Source organism: Cherax quadricarinatus, chromosome 29 (assembly GCF_038502225.1).
Source record: "Cherax quadricarinatus isolate ZL_2023a chromosome 29, ASM3850222v1, whole genome shotgun sequence".
Taxonomy (NCBI): Eukaryota; Metazoa; Arthropoda; class Malacostraca; order Decapoda; family Parastacidae; genus Cherax; species Cherax quadricarinatus.
Window position 1 is genome coordinate 24,431,074 of NC_091320.1, and position 14,956 is coordinate 24,446,029.

General features: G+C 40.9%; 1 protein-coding gene across 3 annotated transcripts in view; it reads left to right on the forward strand.

Moving 5' to 3' along the window:
• Nucleotides 1-4,301, forward strand: part of LOC128690534 (DNA repair protein Rev1) — a 142,640-nt gene extending 138,339 nt beyond the window's left edge. For 2 of the 3 annotated variants that reach the window (XM_070089653.1, XM_070089652.1), the window contains one exon: nt 1,824-4,301. In XM_070089653.1, the coding sequence (XP_069945754.1) occupies nt 1,824-1,847 (24 nt within the window). In that variant the 3' untranslated portion in view covers nt 1,848-4,301. Of the gene's footprint in view, nt 1-881; nt 981-1,823 lie in introns of all 3 variants that reach the window. The other variant, XM_070089651.1, reaches the window with a different exon arrangement.
• Nucleotides 4,302-14,956: the final 10,655 nt, after the last annotated feature.

Consider the following 14,956-nt stretch of genomic DNA (forward strand, 5'->3'; position numbering starts at 1 on the left):
CAGGTAAACGTACTGAATGACTTGACTGACTTACTGAATGACTTGACTGACTGAATGAATGACTTAGACACTCCAGTACAACCATCAACTTCAGTACCGGAACCTCTACCATCCACCTCAGACCAGTAGGACCACAACATAACTCTCCACTCTCTTCACAATCATCCACAAACACCAGCACCCACAATTTAAGGTAAGAAATACTATTATTTCTGTTACATTTGTAGTCTTAAGCAGTAAAAACAACATAATACATCACAACAATGAACTACAATTACATATTCACTTTTATTTTTGTAAGATGTGGAGGCCTAAAAAAAAGTTGTTTGGCTTTTTGGGGGCTCCGAGGAACGTAACCCTATTTTTCTTATAAGTTCTTCAGTTCATCTAACACGATTTTACCTAACACGATGTTTTCAGGAATGTAACTACCATGCTAAATGACGGTCTACTGTACATATGCCAAATAAAGTGTAACGTACTCTTTGCATGCCACAGGTGACAATGAATGGAAGTAGCTAGGGTATTAGAGTAAGATAAACAATGAAGATTTTGTTAGTAATAGTTCATGTATGGTTTATAAAATAACTGATTAACTCTAGTGAATATTTGATTACTATACAGTGGAACCTTGGTTTTCGTGATTAATTCGCTCCAGAAAGCCTGACGAAAACTGAATTCTACAAAAACTGAAGCAATATTTCCCATCAGAAATAATGTAAATCCAGTTAATCCGTTCCATATACCCAAAAATATTAACAGAATACAAATTTTATAGAGAATAACTATAGTTTTACATACCGAAAACAATGAGAAATAAATATAAATGACTAATGAAATGGATAAATGAACATTTAACATCACTTTTACCATTATTGAAGGTTCTTGTTGGCGTATGGAAGACGGCGAGGAGGGGAGAAGGAGGAGAGGTTACGAGAGGTTACGTTTGGAAGGGGAATCCCCATCCATAAGGACTTCAGGTATCAAGGCCCTATCCAGGGTTACTTCCCTTCTTTGTCTTTTACTGGCACTAGGATCAGCTTGAGTGTCACTGCACCTGTTGCACAAAAAAAAATCTGCCCAGAGAGTTCTGTTTCTGGCGTCTCTTGAAGATTTGCCTAAAATGGGACAAGGCATTGTCATTAAACATGTTGCAAACACAGCTCGCAATAGCTTTGTTAGAGTGATATTTCTCCACAAAACTTTGCACACATAATCCTTAATCACTGAAGAAGGCACATTCAGAACTTTCTTTGGCCCGATGGTGGCTTATTTAGCAGTCACACTAAACAATAAACAAGCACAAACAAGCAAGCAGTCGCAGTAAACAAGCACAAAAAAATGGATTATTATGAAATGTTTCGGATGAAAGCGCGAGGTAATACTCACTCAACAAGAAACAAAGCCAGCCTGAGTCAGAACGTGTGGGATGCTTTGTGTGGGCGCAGGCAGGCGGACTCGTTTGGTATGGCGGGCCATTGTCAACTCTACGAAAACTGAGCAGATGTATGAAAACTGGGACAAAATTTCAATGAAAAAAGTTGTCGAAAACCAAATTCAATTAAAACCAGGGCATACAAAACCTGAGGTTTCACTGTATAAGTTATGTTCCTTGGTGCAGAAGGGCCATTTATAATGTAGTTTGTCTTTATCCACCTCCTCTTTCAGTAATTCTCCATTCTTTCCAGCAGGTATCTGGGAAAACAAAGTGAAATATGTAATAAGATAAAAAATTCTTCAGTAGAATTGAGTTTAAAAATATATTTGTTTGGCATCCCTAACATTAATTTTAAACTAACTTCATACTATTATTCATATTTCAGGCAAGTTCTTGGAAGACAAAATGAATTTTGGGAGTCAGCATATAGAACTGTGATTGGCCGAGTTCAGGTTGCTATGCTGACACACCACAACATCAAGCTGAAAGTTCTAAATTTATGACCTGTATTGGGGTGCTCTCTCATTGTGAATAACAGTAATATAAATGATGTATAGTAATTTTAAACTTTAATGTAACAGGAACTATTTTTTTATTAGAAAGCCTCTTTTTATAAGTAATATTGTAATTGTTATAAATTCAGTCCCAGGTTAAGAGATTACATTATTGCTATAAAAAATGGGTCTCATTGTTGCAATAGTGAGGTTAAGGCAGGAGAACAACCTTGGTAAAGTCAAACTGTGCTCCTGATGTGACTGCAGTCACCTGCAGTATTTTATAATTACAGTACAATGCTGTGCATACTTATTATAATGTTATTAGTTTTTATATTAAAAAATATATCCAAAACAATCTGTAATGTTTAAAGTATTTTTTGACCCTTATGGGTTTAGTGTTTAGTGCTTGGTTATGATTATAATAAGAATAATTAAAATATTTTTATGCCATTTTGCAAATGCAAATTCACATGCTAGTTCCTATTTACACATGCTGGCTTTAAGGTTCAGAAATATATAGAAAATTAATAAATCCTCAGTCTAATGCACTAATAGGGGATTTTCCAAGTGTCTGTTAAATCTGAATAATGTTAAAAAATTACAGAAAAAAGCACTAAAGTACTCTGTAGCTAAAGTAGTACAGTACTGCACACAATATTGAAAATAAAAGGAGTTGAAAGTGTAATTTGCCAGTGAATTTTCTGTTATTTCAGAAGACTCTTATATTGAGGGTTTACTGTAATTGTTAGTAGTGTATGTCTTAAAGTCTTTACAGATAAAGCAAGGCCTATATGTAATTGACTAATTGGGGAGTGGGAGGCCAGTGATGGCAGTTGTGAGAAGAGATTGTTTTGCCATGATTGTAACCATATGGACAGTTTTGTAACATTGACCCATTGAATTTTATTCCTTATTTTCGAAGGCTGTTATATGGAGGAGTTACTGTAAATTTTTTGTACAGTAATTATATTTAGGTTGTTCATGAAGATCAGTGCTCAAATTCTTAATATTAACATATGAATATGCTTCTTTAAAAATTTAGTGGGGAAGTGGGTTAGAATTCCTCCCATATAATTCATATCATGGAAGACAGCTAAAATACCAAGGGCAAGGTGCTAGTTTTTTCTTATCCTAAGGATAAGGGAAAAGTAGCACCTGCCATGGTGAAATATGGTTAAGGAGCAAAACATATGCTGTACATACAGTATATATACAATACACTGTATATATTTTTAACACGTCTGTTTTTTACCACAAAACCAGGTGACCCAAAGAAGGAAAACACACTGTCACTCGTTCCATAGCTATCTTCCCAGAAGAGCAATCACATCACCATTCCAGTGATCCAGCAAAATGAAATGTTCCCACCCATTTTTTAGAGTCCAAGTACTGTATGTCCCACCTCCCGAACTTAAGTTTGGCTAACCAGTTTTTCTGAATCCCTTTATAGATGTTACCTTGTTTACACTCCAACAGCACACCAAATACCAAAAACCACCAGTCTCCCCTCTCATTGTTGTAATGCTTTTTGGATGTTCAAGACTATACCTCATAAAATGCTTTCACACCCTCCTTCCAACACATTTTGGGATATTCTGTACATCCTCTGTCTTCCCCATATTTCCAAATCTCATTGACTTTCAGTGGATGTTCCTTGATGCAGGTAAAAAGCTCTTGATTCAAGGAATTATAGCTAATTTACCCTTTGAATAAAGCCTGATTGCCTCTAATTCCCCAAGGACAGTTTAGCATTTTGCTATTAATATATATTAATAATAATAATAATAATATATGCCCCTTGAGGTTAATCTATCTTACTCTAGCCATTCTAAATAACCAGACCAGTTCAGCAACCCCTCTTCTTCCTGAATTATACTTTTCATACCACCACCACACTTTCTTCTCATTTCTTCACTCCTTATTCTCAGCATAATATTGACATTGATATAAAACACATCCCCTCTTCAGCCTTCTTGTACAGTTTGTAAATATAATGTGTTTATAATATAGAGTATTCAAACTTCAACTTATTTGCTTGCAAGTATAAATGTATTATTTTGCATTTTTTATGAGTTTTGCACTGTTTTAAGGGAAAAGTTCAATATCTATTTTATATTGTTGATTTCTTAGTTATCCAGACACTAATGGCCTAAACTTAAATCAGTGAGTAGTCAATATTATTTTTATATTATTAATACAGATTTATTCTAGAGTATATCAAATTTTTATTGCTTCAAATTAATAGTTTTTATATGCATGTCTAAGAAATAAATCATCATCTTTCTTCTTTCAACAAACCGGCCGTATCCCACCGAGGCAGGGTAGCCCAAAAAGAAAAAAGTAAGAAATAAATACTATGTAATTTTTTGGTGTGTATTTGTTAACCTTTGATGTTTTACTAGTACTACAGTAATTGAGTGGTAGGTTTTGACCTAGATAATCTATGAGAGAATGGGTTTGTGCAGTAAGTGTGTGCAACATAAAAAAAAAAATCCTGTCCCATGCAGTGTGTGTTGGTTTAAAATTGTTTTCTAGGATGGTTTTTATGGTTTTATTGGCTGTTTTTTGGTGAGGGTGAGAAGTGTTTGGGGAAGAGGTGGGTATAAACATGGGAAAGGAGAAGAGGCCTGTGAAAGCATGAGGAAAGCATGGATGAAGAGCAATTGTGGGAGACTGGTGAATGTGGGCCAAGGTGGGAATCTGATGTTTTGGGTGAAGGTGTCTGTTCAAAGCATCCCCCTCCCCATCTCCAGCATATGGGCATGCAGGATAATGGATCAGGATAATGAACCATGATAAAAAAGCAGGATGATGGTGCAGTATAACAGACCAGAGTAATGGAGCAGGATTATGTATCAGGATAGTGGACTAGGATAATGGAGCAGGATAGCTAGGTTAGGAAAGGTTCGTCAGGAAACAAGTGTTTCCTGACATGGAGTTTTTGGTCATCTGACCTAGGCCTTCTGCTAGCTTACCAGTCCACCCCATTAAAAATTATGGTCATAGCCATAACCATTTTTTTTTTTTTTTTAAAGAGGATAGTGTTCGCACAGCTGTGCCTCTTCAAGGGGGGCTCCTTGGCGTGGTGAAGAGGCTCTTGGTCTGAGGAATTAGCCCTGTCGGTCTTGTTCCTCAGACTGAACCTAATTACCCCCCATTCTCCCCTCCCCTATCCCATCCTCCCCATCCTCCCCTTTTTCCATTCCTCCTCCTCCTCCCCACCTCTTCCTTTTGCCCTTCCTCTTTTTGGCCTTTGGGATTTCTCCCACAGGCGCGCTAGTTCCTAGGTAGGGGAAAGGACACCGGGGTCTATCCCATTCCGTTGAGGTTCTTGGCGGTGGCGTAGTTTGCCGTGGAATCTGGATTGCCTGGGGATGTCCCGATCCCTCTCCGGTATCTCGGAGTAGCTTTGGGTGTCTTTCGGGCGACGGGTGTATCTCTGGAAGCCACCTTTCAGATTCCGGGGGTGGTGGCCGAAGGAGGTATGCTTTGTGGCGGATATCCGGCCGCCCTCTCTTTTGTCCACCGAGGTAGCTCGGCAGATGTGAGGTTGCTATCCCGGATTGCTGGTTTACTGGCATGAAGGGTAGGGTATGGCACGGGTTCCATGCTGCATCTGTGCTACTAGCGGTGCTGAGGTCCTCTTGGGCGCGGAGGGAGATTTCCGGCCCTTTCATTCCTCCTGGGAACTATTCCTCCCCGCTCCCCCCTTTTTTTATTCTTTTTTTTATTTTTATTTTCTTTTCTTCTTTCTTTTTTTTTCTTAAAAACAAAAAGCAAAGGAGTAACCCAACCATGGCACCCCTAGTCCATGAACCCACTACCCCCGGGCCCCTTCTTGATACCGCACCCCATTCTGACCCTGCCTTGTGTTTAGACCACTCTTCGGACACTCCTGATGCCCCTGTACCTCTTGCTGGTGCTGTTTCCTCACCCGCTTCAGGTACCGGGGCTTCGACTGACTCCTTCGATTTGTCTGAACTTCGCTCTCCTTTGACTATGCTTCCGGCTTCTCCCTCTACGGTATGGCAATTTTCGAATCGCCCGCCCATTTCACGCCGGACCAACTCCGGTCCTACTCCTAAACGCCAACGTCAATCTCCTGATGATGCTCCTTCGTTACCTTCCCATTCTACTCGGAAAAGACCGACACGTCAAGCACTCCCTCTCCACGCTCAGTTTCGGACCACACAATGGACTAAATTCTTTACTTTAAGACTGACTTCTTCTTCTGCCTACCTTTCTGACCATAGTATTGGCAAAGCGCTCCTGCGTCATGTTGGTAGAGATATTTCATTTCATGCTCTCAAGAGCGGTATGCGCATCGTCACTGTCCAAAATGCTACCCAAGCTCATGATCTTTCTCTCCTTTCGAATATCGATACTACTCCTATCACTATTGAAAAACATCTTTCTCTCAATTCTTGTAGTGGTACTGTCATTCTGCCCCATACCATAGTCCAACAGAATTTCCAGTCATGTGGCAATGACATTTTTGAACAGCTGGAACTCCAGGATCTCCCAATCCTCAAAGTAGACACTTGTGTCCTTCCTGCCCGGGGGCGGAGACGTTACCCTTGCAATTTGGCTCGTTTAACTTTTGACAGCCGAGAACTCCCGTCCTCTGTATATGTCGCGGGACATCGGTTACAAGTTCGAAAGGTGATACCTACACCTCAACAATGTAGAAATTGCTGGCGTTTTGGTCACCCAGCGAAATATTGCAGATCTATGGCCGAATGCCCAGTCTGTGGTGCCGACGACCATTCTAATACATCTTGCAGTCAACCTCCATCTTGCCTTAATTGTAATGAAGCTCACCCTTCGTACTCCCGCCGTTGTCAGGTCTACTTAAATGAACGTGAAATCCGTTGCCTCAAAGAGGCAGAAGGTCTCCCTTATGCTATGGCAGTTACTCATCTCCGTCTCCAAGGGAGACTACCCCGTGTTTCTTATTCTCGTGTTTCCAAACATCCCCCCACTTCTGGGGTCCCATCTTCTGCAGCCTCCTCTGTTGTTACCCCTCCCATACCCACTACGGCATCTAATCCTTTTGCTGTCCTTGGCTCTGACGTCCCGACTACAACTCAGTCTGTTCTCACATCTTCGCGTCCTTCCTCACAAGCCCCAGTATCGACAAGACCTCGTACGACACCTAATACCAATCGCCCCTCTACTCAGAAGTCCAAAAAATCCACATTGCTCAAATCTTCTTTGCCCCTTCCTTCCCTTCTTCCACCTCCACACTTTACCTTTCCAGTCTCTGTACCTAGTTCTTCCCCTCTCTCTGGCTCTATTACAAGTGTGGAGATTCACCCTCCTCCTCGTACTATGCCTTCCACCCCCGTCCCCTCCCAAGTTTCTCCCTCTTCTGCCACCTCCCAGGTTTCTGCCTCTTCTGTCCCCCCACACTTCATCTCCAGTCCCTTACACTCTTCCCTCCCCCTCTACTTTGGTAAAGTCCATTACTGTCCCAATCTTTACTCACCCTCCTCCTTCTATCTCCAATATGGTCTCCCATACATCTTTGGTCTGATCGCCGTGATGCCCATTGCCTTTGCTACTATGTACGCTCTCACGATCTACACAATCCTTCCATTTATAGAATGGTCACCGATATTAGTAGACATTCTTTATTTGTTCGCCGCCCCTGTTTGCTCCGTCCCTTTTCTCTTCGCCTACATTCACTCTTGTCTTCCCTTCAGTTACCACCTTTGTATGCTCATGTAGCATCTCACTTTTCCCTACCCCCCTGGAAAGTTCCAGCTGTTCGGGTCTGTTCTTTCTCACTCCCTTGCTCGAAAGCTCAACTGCCTACAGTGGCTTCCCGCTCTCTTTTTCTTGATCACTTCCACTCCCATTCTCATGCCACTGCTGTGTACACAGATGGCTCTAAGTCTTCAGACGGCGTCGGATTCGCAGCAGTGTTTCCGGACAGCGTCGTGCGGGGGCATTTACTATCTTCAGCTAGCATTTTTACTGCTGAACTGTATGCCATTCTTGCAGCACTTATTCGTATCGCATCTATGCCTGTGTCATCATTTGTAGTAGTCTCAGACTCCCTTAGTGCTCTATAGGCTATACGAAAATTTGATACATCTCATCCCCTAGTTCTCCGTATCCAACTTTGGCTACGCCGTATCTCTACCAAACATAAAGATATTGTTTTTTGTTGGGTCCCTGGTCATGTCGACGTACAGGGCAATGAACAGGCAGACACTGCTGCGCGGTCAGCAGTACATGACCTACCAATTTCCTATCGAGGTGTTCCATTTCTGGACTATTTTGCTGCAATAGCTACCCACCTTCGCACCCGTTGGCAACAACATTGGTCAACTCTGCTCGGTAACAAACTTCATTCTATTAAACCGAGCATAGGTTACTGGCCGTCGTCTTGTCATCAGTGCCGAGGTTGGGAGACCACTCTCTCCCGCCTTCCCACTATTATCCCATATGCTCTTAGCTTCACTTCATGAGGGAAGAATGCTACCCTTTTCATCCCATATGCTCTTCAATTATTGAAAGGGAACGCAACCTTGTTAATTCTATATGCTCTTAAATTTACCTAACAATAAGGGAACACAACTGTGTTCATCGCATATCCTCTTAATTTCACCAAGAAAATGCAACCCCATTAATAACATTTGCACTAAACTTCATTTAAAATTCAGAAGATGCACCCCATTCATCCCCTATATTCTTAACCTCACCATGTGAAGGGGCAACATAACACCATTGCATATACAGTGGAACCTCTACTTGCAAGTGCATCCACATGTGAGTTTTTCCAAATACGAGCAGTTGATGGGTCGATTTTTTTGCTTCCATACGCGAGCGAAATTTCCATAAGTGAGCAGATCTCAAGGGAGGTTCCTTGACAATGGTGAGTGGCTCTTGCTCTTGATCTAGGGAATTGTATCTCATTTGTTTGTTGGACTATCTTAATAAAACATGGGCAATGTATGATGGAAAGATGCTTCTTAATGTACAGCAAAAATGAAAGAAATCGGAGCATAAATAATGGAGTTCACTTCTCAATCAGCCACCCCTTAGCGGTATTTTCGTATAGCTTTTATGGTTGTATTCTCGTTTTCTTGGTCTCATTTGATAGAATGGAAGATATATTACAGAAATAGATATGATTTTGATTGCTTTCATGATGAAAACTACCTAGAAATTGAGCTCAAAGTAGCAGAACTGTTCAATTCTTCGGCTATGTTCAAGAACAAACAAATGACATCACTGTCCATTCCAATATGCAGTCATGAATGGGTTGACATTATTTATACAATTAATACAATAATGCAGTAGTCTGCATAACAGTAAATCTTCTATTTTTTGTGTGAATAAAAATTACAAATTATTTATATAATTATAATAATACATATAATAATAGTATAATATAATATAATAACAATAATAATAATAATATACAGTAATATGTATAATAATAATAATAATAATAAATATATAATAATAGTGTACTATATAATAATAATTATAATAGACAGCTTCAAGAGGCCGTAGCTAGATGGCAGTGTTTACCACAACAAAGAGGGAGCGGTTGTGGCTGCCTCCACCTGTTACATAATGACATATTTTATTCATTCTAGAGTATATATCAGGTTTCTATGTTATTTATATTGTTTGTTATGTCATATTAGATGAACTGTGATAGATAAATAAGCTGTATAGATGATATTAGTGAAATTATTCAAGAAGTATTTTGTCCGGTCTCCAGACAAACTCGTCCACCACCGACACCGCCCATACCACTACATGAATAACATATTTTATTCATTTTAGAGTATATATCAGGTTTCTACATTATTTATATTGTTTATTATGTCATATTAGATAAATTTTGATAGATAAATAAGCCATGGAGTTTATATTAGGGAAATTATTGAAGTACAGAATTCCACTGGAACAGATTAATTGAATTTCAATTAATTTAAATGAGGAAAATTGACTCTGCAAATGAGCAAATCCAGTTGCGAGCAAGGTCACGGAATGGATTAACTTGCAAGTTGTCCAACATGTTCTTAATTACACTTAATACCCCAGGAAAATAACTGTTCATAAATTCACTTAACTCACGAGGAATGCTGTGGCATGCAAAGAGTACGTAACCTTTATTCAGCGCATGTACACACCCTCACTTATAGGCTATCTCCCCCAACCAGTGAACCAGGTTGCTGAGAGTTGATGATGGGGCCCCGTCGTTCAACTAGTAACCAGGTTCCAGCCAATAAGAAGATGGTTTTGGCAATCGCAGAGGTTATGTGGGTACCACTCTCCTGTCTGCCCTTGCCATTCCCATTCTAGAGCTGGTTGAAGCACGGTCTGCTCTCTTGTGGCTTCTATTTCTGCCTTGCTTACCGTGGAGTGCACTAATACTTATCACTGTACATAGTGTACATATTGCTGTTCTAAATTGGTGAATGATAATATAAGTCTAAACTTTTTCTGCTGTGTTTATTTTGCTCCCTTTACACCCAGGATTTATTTATTTATTATTTATTTATTAACAATTTGAGCATAACAGGCCATTTGGATTCCTGGGTTGTAATATGGGGGCCTGTCCGGGATCTGGAGCTGGACTTAGAGAAACGGTTGAGCCTAGGGTGAAGCTGGTAGCAGGAACATTGTGCAGCTTGCTGTCTGGCATTGCATTAGCTTTGCCAACGCTTTACAAATTTTGCGTGTCAGTTACTTTGTTATGGTCAGCCTTGCTATTGTGTGATCGTTCAACAGCTCGCTACTAGCTTGTTCGGTGTGCTCGCTTCGCTACGGTCAATCTTGTAGAACAGTGTGTAGCTGTCTGGCATTGCTTTACAAATTTTGCGTGTCAGTTGCAGTCAACTTTGCTATTGCGTATCCAACTTGTATGCGTATTCTGCAATTGTACTGTGCATAGCTAAGCGTGTTCTGCAAATTAACGTGTTACGTTGGGGTATTCTGCAATCGTACTGTGCATAGCTAAGCATGTTCTACAAATAACATTACATTGGGCTATTCTGCAATCGTACTGTGCATAGCGAATAACTTATGCCACCTAGACGAGTCAGACATCTGGTGTCAGCATATACTTTGCATAACCTACCTAAATTGTCCCTACAGCGTTGCTGGCAAATTGCTCGTTCCATTGGCATTAAATACACACGCACTCTCACAGCTGCGCAACTGCGTTCACTGATTGCTGACAAACTTATAGAAGAAGAGATGGCACATCAGACTCCTCCCTCTATGGGAGCTAGGGCAAAAACTACTATGTTCTCGCAGGAGGAAGAGGATACACCTACGGAGCAAAATGGTCAGTATAGTGCAGCTGGGTTGTCTCAAGGTGAATCAGTGTCATTGGCACTTGAGCTGGCAAAAATCAATCTTGAGCAAACTAGGGAACAGAGAGCATTCGCAAGGGAAGAATTTGATAGGGAAAGAGAAAGGAGGCAGTTTTCGCATTCTGTAAATGATTTTAGTTTACAGAAAGCAGTACAGTTTGTTCCACGCTTCAATGAGGCCGAACCAGAACAATTTTTCGAAAGCTTCGAAAATCAGGCTCGAGCCTTGAGGTGGCCGGAACAGCATTGGGCATCGTTGGTTCATACAGCATTGTTTGGTAAGGCACAGGAATTTACGTCAGCACTACATGACGCTGAATTTTATGATTATCAAGTAGTGAAGACCAGTGTTGGGAGCATATACATGTATCCCAGCCAAATATAAAAAGATTTTCAAACTAAGCAGGCGGCAGCTTGGTCAATCCCTGGTGGATTTTGTGAGACAGCAAACCAAAGCTTTTACCAGCTGGTATAAAGCAAGTGGTGTCTCTACCTTTGAGGAGCTGGTACAGTTTATTCTGATTGATAACCTGCTGGAGTCTGTGGGACCAGAGGTTCGAGTCTTTGTGCAGGATCGTGACTTAACCACTGCATTGGAGGCAGCCAGGTTGGCTGATACCTTCGAAACTACCCGCTCCTTGTCCGAGCGGTCCCGTCTCTCCTTTCAACAGCCTGGCATGAGCAGAGATCGTCAACCTTGGAGAATGAAGTGCCAGCTGGAGGGAGAACGTCTACGTCAGCCAACTAAGTCACCTGGTGAGCCACGCTTCTCAGCTTATGGTCCACCTGCTGAGAGACAAACTACTCAACATGGTGCATCTCGACAACAGTATCCAGAGAGACACCAGCCAGAGCGACACCAGTTGCAACGTCTGGAGGGAGTAAAGGGCAAGCCTGTCGTCTGCTTCCTCTGTAATAAAGTAGGTCACGTCCATCCCAACTGCCCCAATAAACCCCAACCCATTGGGAAACTCTCTAATATCCCTAGTAACATGTCCCCTAGAGAAGTAGAAAAAGGTATGGCCCCTTATTATTGCAAGAGTCTTATTTTCCTCAGGAAAACTCAGAAACAACTGAAGTAAAAACCTTTAGAGACACTGGAGCATATTGCTCACTTATAAGAGAAGGAATATTACCCCTTTCAAAGAACACTTCCTTGAATTCCTCTGTTTTATTGGAAGCATTTGGAGGAGCTATATATTCTGTCCCTTTGCATAAAATTTATGTACAGTGCAAATATTACACTGGGTACTTGACTGTGGGTGTCTCAAAAGGATTCTCCATGAAAGATGCCATGTTATTAGTGGGTAATAACATTACTACTGTTAGTGCGTGTCCTGAACCTATAATGATTAATTCTTCTCCAGTGTTGGCCATAACTCGGGCAACATTCCAAGGGTTGTCTGGCGAGAATGTTGACCTATCCATGGACGACTCCGATCTCGGAATAGCCACTTTGTTTTATGAGGAAAACTGGCCAGAGCCTCGTAGATCTAGTGAACAGACCCCGATCAAGCCTTCCTATTCCCAGGTTGCAGGATTACCAGATCTCTCTGTTTCCATGCCCGAGGGACTGTCCTTCCGGGAGGAGCAACGAAAGGACCCTTCTTTAAAATTCGCTTTTCAGGCAGCCATGGGTAAATCCTCTTTGGATCATCCGGTCAAGTATGAACTTAAAAACGATTATTTGATCTGCACTGAGACTGGTAAGGAGATAGAGGGCCGGCAATTGTCTGACAGGTTAGTGGTTCCAACAAAGTATAGACCTCAAATATTAAATATAGCTCATAATACTTCATTAGGAGGTCACTTAGGAATTACAAAAACCTTGTATAGAATCACAAAAGAATTTTATTGGCCAAAATTAAAGAAAGATATGAAGAATCATATTAGGTGTTGCTGAGAATGTCAGCAAGTAGGGAAACCTGGACTTTCCATTAAACCTGCACCTCTCCAACCTATACCTGCTGATGGAGAACCTTTTGCAGATTTAATTATAGATTGTGTAGGTCCACTACCTAAGTCAAAGTCTGGAAATCAGTACTTATTTATGATTATGGATAAAATAACCAGATATCCTAAAGCAATTCCCATGCGTAGTATTAATACTAAAGCTATTCTCAAAGCTTTAACAAAATTCATTTCTTGTTTTGGCATTCCTAAAACAATTCAAAGTGATCAAGGTACTAACTTTACTGCCAAAGCATTTAGGGAAGCATTAACTAGGTTAGGGATAATCCATAACTTATCCACTGCCTATCATCCTCAGTCCCAAGGCGCCTTGGAAAGATTCCATCAGACGTTAAAAACTATGATGAGAACTTTTTGCATGCATTTTCCTACAGACTGGGATGAATCACTACCTTTGTTGCTGTTCTCAGTATGAGAAACGGTGCAAGAGTCTACAGGGTATAGTCCGTTTGAGCTGATCTTTGGGCACAACGTACGAGGTCCTCTTCGGGTGCTCAAAGAAGGATGGATGGGAGAAGACGTTAGCTCAACACTCTACGACCCGTCTTCAAGGTTGTAGGTGGCACGTCAATTAGCCAAGGCTAACCTAAAGACAGCTCAAAGTAAGATGAAACAGAGGTATGACAGAAGTGCACAATTCCGCTCCTTCCATCCAGGAGACAAGATGTTGGTGCAGGAACCTATACCTGGCCACACCTTGAAAGCTAGATTTATGGGACCTATGCAGATTGTAAGTAGATTATCTGATGTAAATTATGTGGTAGCTCCCATTGATAAGACCTCAAAAACTAAAACTTACCACATTAATCAATTAAAATCTTTTCATACACCAGATAAAGTCCCAGTAATGACTCTGTCCTCTACCTCTGAGGACGACTCTGATTCTTTGCACTCTATCTCTGAAATTAATGTTAAACTTTCAAATTCTGTCCTCCTCAAGGATCCTAGCCCTTTAATGGAGGGACTATCTGAAACGCAAGCAACAAGTTTAACTGAGCTTCTACAGTCATATCCTAATATTTTTTCGGATGTGCCGAAAAAATGTACGTTAGGTTATGATGTAGATGTGGGAAACTCTAAACCAATTAAACTCTCCCCCTACAGAGCTAATCCTGAAAAGCAGAGGCTACTTCAGCAGGAAGTAGAATTTCTGTTAAAGCATGGTTTAGTGGAGGAGTCATCTAGTCCATGGGCTTCACCGTGCATCCTTGTTAAAAAAAAGCTGATGGAGGATTTCGTATGTGTACAGACTACTGTAAGGTGAATGAGGTCACAATTACAGATGCTTACCCTCTTCCTCGTTTGGATGACGTAATTGACTTTGTGGGTAAGGCTACTTTTGTGTCCAAGTTAGATCTCCTTAAAGGTTACTATCAGGTACCTTTAACGGATAAGGCGAAGGAAATCTCTGCCTTCGTAATTCCAGGAGGTCATTATCAATACACCGTTACCCCCTTCGGAATGAAAAATTCCCCCTCTTCATTCCAGAAACTTATCCATCAGGCTATTAAAGGACTTGAAGGCATGGCAGCGTACCTAGATGATATTGTTGTGGTGTCTGATACTTGGGATCAACACCTACTTAGATTTAAGGCTCTTTTTGAGACCTTTCAGAGTTCCCATTTAACAGTTAATTTATCTAAATCTTCCTTTGGCCAGGCCACTGTCACTTTTCTAGGCCATGAAGTCGGTAGTGGTAAAGTTGC